Source organism: Sinocyclocheilus anshuiensis, unplaced genomic scaffold (genome assembly GCF_001515605.1).
Source record: "Sinocyclocheilus anshuiensis isolate Anshui unplaced genomic scaffold, SAMN03320099.WGS_v1.1 scaffold836, whole genome shotgun sequence".
In the NCBI taxonomy this organism is placed as follows: Eukaryota; Metazoa; Chordata; class Actinopteri; order Cypriniformes; family Cyprinidae; genus Sinocyclocheilus; species Sinocyclocheilus anshuiensis.
In genome coordinates, this window is record NW_015551122.1 from 385,232 (window position 1) to 393,988 (window position 8,757).

Sequence of the window (8,757 nt, forward strand, 5' to 3'; positions counted from 1 at the left end):
TCTGTCTCTGTGATCAGATCAGCGAGTTTCTGTAAAGCCAGGCTCATGTGCGTTTGAGTAGAAAGGCTTACAGTTAATGAAGAGCACTTCTAGATCGAGACAGCACATCTTTTCCAACACAGTTACATCTGTACACCACCTCTCATTGATGTAAAAGCATGTCCCGCCGCCGAGCGATTTCCCCGTTGATTCTGCGTCGCGGTCCGCTCTGAACAACTGAAAGCCCGGCAGATGTAGCGCGCTGTCCGGAATGGCGTCATTCAGCCAGGTTTCCGTGAAACACAAAGCAGCAGAGTTTGAAAAATCCTTGTTTGTCCGGGAGAGCAGAAGAAGTTAGTCCGTTTTGTTAGGTAGAGAGCGGAGATTCGCCAGATGGATGCTAGGCAACGCCGTTCGAAAACCGCGCTGTCTAAGCTTCACGAGCGCGCCGGCTCGCTTCCCCCGTCTGCGCGTCCTAAAGCGTTTGATAGGCGCCGCTGCTCCGCCAACTACAATGTTCAGCAAAACGTCCAAATAATTGAAATTCGGTAGGAGATTTTGTGGTGTGTTCTGCTGAATGTTCAGCAGTTCATCCCTGGTAAAACTGATCGTGTTTGAGAAACAGAAAACAGGCAAAACTAACAAAAACAATACAAACACTGGAGAGCCAAGCACTGAGGCGGCTGTCTGCGGCGCCATCTTTATCTCTTTTAAGATATAAAGAAAAATATGTATGATTTGAAACCTTGATCAACCTTGAAATCTTGATCTCTTTTAAGATATAAAGATAGAAAGAAAAATGCAAAGAAACCTGAGCTTATGTTGTTCATGGTCATATAAATAGATTTCATCTGATTTTTTGTTTGTTGGGTTGTAAATTCAAACCAGTTGAGAACCACTGCACAAATTAAAACAATTCTAGCCTAAGATATACCATATACAACAGATGAAAGAAAAAAAAACATACAAAGCCACGCTGCACCTACGCAATTCACTCTCACTCTTAAAAATCTCCCTGACATGCTAAGTATTGCAGTATTTGAGACACAGTCATCCACCACACCCATACAAAGGACCATGAGGGAAGGTAAAAAGGTGCACAAGGGAGGGCTGCAGTCAAAGTATAGAGAAAAAAAAAACAAGACATGCAATTGTCTTTCGTCACCAAAGTGAATACCTTCATCTTCATCACCGTCGTTATCGGATAAATCCTCGCCCTGTTTTTTGGAATGTGTTCCTGTTAGTAAAGCAGGAAAAATACAGAGAAACACAGGAAATTCAAAATAGTATGATCATCAAGACAGGAAATGGACTGTACAGAAAAAAAAGCTATACGTGTATTTAGCTATACATGTGATTAATATTAGACAGTAATTCATTAACTTACATGAAACTGGTCAATAACAGAAATCATTTAAATGTATAAGTCATTTTTAACCAGTGATTAATGATGTCTTACATCTATTGGGAAATGATCAGAGTAGCGAGGTCAATCTTTTAAAGAGATTTTTATAAAACTCTTGAATGTCATTCATAAAATGCATGTTTTTTATTTTGTCTTTTAAGAAATGCAAAGCTTCAGTGGTACAACCTGCTTTATATGTGCATTGTAGTCCACTAGGTGTATTGCATCACACTGTTAAAGGGATAGTTCACCCAGAAATTAAAATTCTGTCATTAATTACTCACCCTCATGTCCTTCCAAATCCAAACCCATAAGACCTTTGTTCATCTTTGGAACACAAATTAAGATATTTTTGATGAAATCCGAGAGCTTTCTGACCCTGCATAGAGAGCAAAGCAACTGAAACGTTCAAGGCCCAGAAAGGTACCAAGAACATCGTTAAAATAGTCCATGTGACATCAGTGGTTCAACCGTTTTTTTATGAAGCTTTGATTGTACTTTTTGTGCGCAAAAAAACAAAAAGAACGACTTAATTCAACAATTCTTCTCCCCCGAGTTGCCTTCTACCGCCATTATCGAGAATAACACAACACATGCGCATGCTTTCCTCTGCTCCTAAACAAGGCGCAGCGCATACGTCTTCAACGTCAGCAGCATCACGCGCGTGCGTCGTGTTACTCTTGATAATGTCGGTAGATGGTAACTCGGGGGAGAAGAATTGTTGGATAAAGTCGTTCTTTTTGTTTTTTTGCGCACAAAAAGTATTATCATAGCTTCATAAAATTACGGTTGAACCACTGATGTCACATGGACTATTTTAACGATGTTCTTGTTACCTTTCTGGGCCTTGAACGTTTCAGTTGCTTTGCTCTCTATGCAGGGTCAGAAAGCATTCGGATTTCATCAAAAATATCTTAATTTGTGTTCCAAAAATGAACGAAAGGTCTTATGGGTTTGGAACGACATGAGGGTGAGTAATTAATGACAGAATTTTCATTTTTGAGTGAACTATCCCTTTAAGTTGAAGTAAGGAATTGTTTGAGAGAGGTGGCAGCTGTGATACCTGAGGCGAGAAAGCTCTGTCACTTCAAATGTCCTTTATAGTGCATCTGGATTTAATGGCATCATGTTGCAGTTCCCATAAACTCTATTATTTTTCATTGAGAATATTCACAGTCCAAGCGTTTCTGCATTAATATATGGCAGATGTTAAACACATCAGTGAAAATCAAATTTTGAAATACTACAAATCAAATGCAAAACCCTTGGATTTATCAACCACTGACTACATCAATGAATGATGAATTTAATGAATTAAGGCTGTATTTGAAGGCATTTCTTATACACAGGCAATTAATATTTTACATTTAAAGGTCAATGCTGCATTCATTTGATTTCTATAATTTAGCCCTAGGAATGGGAATTATCCGGATAATTGGGATTTAATAATAATGCCGGTTCCTTAACCACGGTGGGCCAGTATTGCACAACACAACGAAATTAAAAAAGCAAACATAAGCTCACAACACAACGAAATTAAGCCACAACACAACGGAAATGCTCCCTACCACTGAGTTAAACTGTCCAAATTGAAAATAATATTGATTTATTTTCTGCTCGATTCATGAATCGATACATTACCAGGATATCAAAACATTCAGTAAAAACATGTTGTTCATTTAAAAACCGATTACACATCGAAGACATTCGTTCTGTTTACCTTCTGTTTTCGGCGTGCCTCTTAAGATGAAACGAAGCAGCGACGTATAGATCACGAAAACAGCTACTGCTCGACCTTGGAAGAATAACCGGCCCTTTATAGAAGGACTAACAACAAAAAGCTTTTGGAAGACACTGCGCTCTGAACGGGCAGATATACTGGGCCAGTGAGCAGTGTGGGATCCCAACAAAAACTTCCTGGATGAGCTGTGTCTTGCATTTCAAGTCGGACTGAATGAAGTGCCAATGGCAAGACTCCGCTCACGCCAGGCCTATGGGCTGCCACACATTTAAAAGAGCCGTTCCTTATCAAGCGGAGGGGACATCCGCTTCCCTTGTGCCTTTCTTCCTTAACTTCCGCCCACCCCTTTCTACATTTATGCCATCGCTGTTTGCCATGCAACTTAGCCTGCAGCTACATACACACACATTTCAAACCTCGGTAAAGTTGAGCTATCCAAAAGCGATTTCCATGCCATTTTATCGTCTGTCATTGCTCAGTCGGAGCCTAGTTCAGATTCCAACACTTAGCAGTTTCCATCACGTTGGCAGACTGCTGGAATATGATTCATTGTGAATTTGTCTTTCTCGTGGGAAAAAAAAACCCTGCTACTCTCTGAATGCCTTGCAAATGCGTTCTCTGATTTGATCCCACCAAATTCCCTTCTCTCAAACAACTAAACTGCACCAAAGCCAAAAATACAGCGGGAATTCTCTCTTAATAAGTGATTTGTCAGAGCCCATTTGAAACATGACAGAAAGAGCTCCCTGAGAGATTTCATCATGCATGCGTGTTTCATAGGAAATGTGTAGCCAACGTTAGACTATTATGTTAATAGAAGCAAATAAACATAATTGACCCTGTACTTGGGGAATGGTATTAATGCAATCTTTAAAAACACCCTTTAGGCATTAAACGTTCTATTAACAGAGTGATTCATCTCAGGGAATTCTTAAACTGAATATATAAACAGATAAAAACTAGATGCATTGAAGATTGCATTGAAGTTTAGCCAACAGAATTCATTAGAAGTGCCTCCTAGGATCATGTTTTTAGAATATATGTATATATATATATATAATGTTCAGCATGGCCGGACTTACCATTGGGCTTGAATGGGCTGCAGCCCAGGGGCCCCGCCTTGTAGGGGGCCCCGCCTTAACCCGTTTACATTTGTTCAGTTATGTGCCAGTCAGAAATTATTATTACACGGGCCAGCCGGGGCTAACAGCTTCCAGCTTCCAACGACAACATTCGAAGCCATAATCAAACAGCATAAACTGGAATTTATGATTATTTTTTTTCACATAAAAAAAGGACACACATATTAAATCACGTCTGCGCGGCGCCGAATCGCCGATTAATTTGTGATCACATGGCTACTTTAAACGGTTCCATTAAGCCTTTAGCCCAAAAGAGCGCACATTTACAAAGATAATGATAAATTCTCACATGTTCACGCCTCACTTCTTTACAGAGGATGATTCTATATTATATTAATGTTCCATATACAGTATATGAACCTGAAAGCACATTTAAATTTTTGTGTATTTTGTGTTACTCCATAATAATGTTCTAGTTGAGGGCATTTGTAGTATAGGTATGGGGCCCAAACATAACCTCAAGCCCAGGGGCCCCCGGCCCCGTAAGTCTTGCCCTGATGTTCAGTATTCAGCATGTATGAAACAGAAAATGGAAAATATGTGTAAATTCAAAATTGTTCTCGAGAAACCGTTTTACAGAAGTCCTTTATACATTAATATTAGTTACTGCAATAGCTGACATGAGCTAAAAATGAACACTTTTACAGCCATTAATCTTGGTTAATGGTAATTTCTACATATGCTAATACAGTTTAACATTTCACGTTTTTATAAATTAGCATTAGTTAATGCAGGGGTCTTCAACAGGGGGTCTGTGACCCTAGGGAGTCTGCAGTGGTTCCTGCTGCAGGAGGTCCACTAATTATTGTCTGAGCTCAGCCAAAGCTACAATTAAGAAGCTATAGTTCAGCTAAATGTTTTCTCTCCCACATAAAATATGTAATGTACAAATATACAATCCTGTAAATAAATAATGATAACTTTATTTATAAGTATATAAACAACATTAATTTGGTACTATAGTTATTATATAGGCATGCAATTATAGGCCAATTTCCACATACATTTTACATTAAAATTATTATTTTTTTTTTCTTCCAGTAGACACACAAGCCCCGATCAGTCATGGAACTTCATTGGTGAAATATTGTGACGTGCTTTACAGCAGTCCTTGATCTGAAAAAGACTGAAGACCCTTGTGTTAATTCATTATTAACATACATAAATTAAAGGAACACTCCACTATTTTTGAAAATAGGCTCATTTTCCAACTCCCCTAGAGTTAAACAGTTGAGTTTTACCGTTTTCGAATCCATTCAGCCGATCTCCGGGTCTGGCGGTAGCACTTTTAGCTTAGCTTAGCATAGATCATTGAATCTGATTAGACCGTTAGCATCTCGCTCAAAAATGACCAAAGAGTTTCGGTATTTTTCCTATTTAAAACTTGACTCTTTTGTAGTTACATCGTGTACTAAGACCGACGGAAAATGAAAAGTTTAGATTTTCTAGGTCGATATGGCTAGGAACTATACTCTCATTCTGGCGTAATAATTAAGGAGCTTTGCTGCCGTACCATGGGTGCAGCAGGCGCAATGATATTACGCAGCGCCTGAAAATAGGCTAACTTCCGTCAACATAACCAACGTGACCACCTGCTTGCACAGGGAGCGTGCTGGGGACTATTTTCAGGCGCTGCGTAAAAATGTATTAATTTTCAAGGATGACGATATGTCACACAACCTGTCAATGTTGGAATCTGTCTAATCCAACTAGTTCCTACCAAGTGACAGATGAATTTGTGCTAAAATACCATTTGATTGATCTGAATGGATGCACAGTCTCCTTTTGAAAGTTCATAAGCCTATTTGTTTGTTTGTTTGTTGTTCCCAATTATCCGGATATTTGCATTTTGTTATTGACATTTAGCAACCCTCTCCCCCTCCCGTTCAGAACAGCCCTGTGACCCATTTTCATGACACAATAATTTAACAATAGTAGAACCACTGATTTAAGGTAAATTGGACCTGGTCTTACTGTGAATGCTTGGTGCACAGTATTACCAAAAAAAAATAAAAAAGGCCAGCCCCACAACTCACTGAACGTGCTGAATCACTTGGAAATACATATGTCACATTATGGAAGTAAATGGATTTTAATGTATTTTGTGAAAAATACAAATGTGTCTCTGACTGCACAAGCTCTGAAGATCATTCATCGGCCACAAAAATACTCCTGATGTGACAAAACAAAATAAATAAAAATACTGCAGTGAAAAGGCAATTTCATGATATGTAAATGGATCAGTTTTGTGGTATTAGAAAATAATTTTAAAGCAAATGACGAATAAAGATTTTATTTACTGTTCCCTCAAAAGCTCTTGCCAAATCAGCCTAATGCTAATGTTCTTCAGAAGAACGACTACATCATCTTTAATGTGTTCACTCACTGTAACACCTTTCATATGTGTGTGTGTGTGTGTGTGTGTGTGCATGTTTATGTTTATGAGGACACACATTTGTATAATAACATGGGTATGACATAGGTATTACAACGAGAAGGTGATTTATGAGGACATTTTCAGTGTCCCCGTAATTCAAAAGGCTTATAAATAATTCAGAATGAGTTTTTTTGAAAATCTAAAAATGCAGAAAGTTTCCTGTGAGGGGTAGGTTTAGGGGTAGGGTTGGTGTAGGGCAATAGAATATACGGTTTGTACAGTATAAAAACCATTACGCCTATGGAGAGTCCCCATAAACCATAAAAACAAACCTGTGTGTGTGTGTGTCATTCAACCTGAAAGTACCTGCATTCTGTGTCACATTTTCAGCTTTTCTACCTAACATAATGTCTTGATATATTTTTCTTTTGTAAATCCCTAGGGCAAATTGGATTGAAACAGCTCGACAGAGTGGATAGACCATCAACAGGCTCTTAGAGCACAAGCGTACTGTTGCCTGGCAACACTTACTGATGATTTTATGTTATGCAAATATGCTGGAATTTACATAAGATTTCATGTTGCTGCACGTTGAGACTAATAGGTTATGTTTTGGTGTGATCAAAAAGATTGCACTCTAAAAACAAAAACCCTAATTTTGGAGTTCGGAATCGTGCTTTCTAATGCAAATGTTTTATGTTTGTGTTTGCCAAGTTCTGAACTTCAATCGCCGTTATGTTAATATATATGACATGCTATTAAGATAATCAAGGCATAGCCCTGTTAAAATGCAAACAGTTCATTACAATTATAAATGTCTAGAGGCTTAAGGATTGAAATAGAAACTCTCATAAAACCACCATTTAATGCAGCTGATCGTTTTACTAAAAACAAAAATTGCATTCAGACGGGTTTCTTTCATTTGAATTTAAGCCATCATCAATAATATTTGTAGATTCATCAAATCTATGTATATTAAGCATCTAGTAAAGGAAATAAATGCTAGCTGCTCTTGTTCCTGACCCATATACAGACAGACAGCTCCTCTTGGGAGGGATTCTTCCCCTAAGACTTTCCCTCACACCACATAGATCATTTAACCGACAGCGCAAACTCACTGCAAATTTGTTCCAAACTGTAGTTTTTCCCTGAACGCCGTTGTTAATAGCTCAGCAGCAGCTGCTGCTGTGTAAAGACATTGGTTTTGATTAGCTGTTATTTACTTTTCTCATAACATGATCACGGGAGCCTGCAAAGGTAGCGTGTTTCGTGCTGCCTGTCTCAATTCTCTGATTCGAGAAGATTTCCAGGGAACATGCTGCTGTAAACTCATGTGCAACACAATGCCATTATTTTTCAGACACCCTTTCTACAAATGTGACAGATATTGCATGTTATTTTGCTGTTTTTGTAAGCTTTCACACCTACGGAAAAAAACAAAAAAAAACAACCTTTTTGTTTAAAATGAAGATGAAATCTCCAGTGTATATGTCACTCTTGAGGGCAGCCATGTTGAGATCACATGACCAGCTGAAGCCTTACACAAAGAAAATATATTTCCTTATTAACAATCAATATATTAAATGATTTAATGCTATTGAAAATATACAGAATAATATATTGTGTTAATATATTACAATATATTGACTAATACATAAGGAGTTGCCACTTTTCATATATTTACAAACAATTAACAATATATTTACTTGTCTGTCATAATTTCACATTCAGTAATACATTATATATATATATATATATATATATACATACAGTATATAATTAAATTATTATTATTATTATATTATTTATTATATTGCATTATATTTTCCAGTATTTTATTTATTTTTATGTATTTATTTTTTCTTTTCATAAGTGAATACCACTTGCTTTATCTTTGTAACTGATCAAAGATGTTCTGGGAAAAATTTGCTTGTGGAATAAATAAATAATGGGTTACTGTGTATTTCTAGTGCATTTCTACATCGGTTGAATTTGTAATGGAAAATGCTTATCGAGCAGTGCAACATAAACAACAAATATTATGAGTGCACCTTAAAGGTTTTTATATTTTATGTTTTGAACATGTTTTTATTTTCAGTTATATTATATAGTT

General features: G+C 37.4%; 1 protein-coding gene across 2 annotated transcripts in view; it reads right to left on the reverse strand.

Annotated features, from left to right (window-relative positions):
• The window catches only part of LOC107663109 (neuroligin-3-like), a 184,438-nt gene that overhangs the window by 167,773 nt on the left and 7,908 nt on the right, over nucleotides 1-8,757 (reverse strand). The window contains exon 2 of one of the 2 annotated variants that reach the window (XM_016453264.1): nucleotides 1,157-1,216. The exons of the other annotated variant lie outside the window; for it this stretch is intronic. Coding sequence (XP_016308750.1) covers nucleotides 1,157-1,216 — 60 coding nt within the window. The remainder of the gene's footprint in view (nucleotides 1-1,156; nucleotides 1,217-8,757) is intronic. 2 annotated transcript variants of the gene reach the window in all.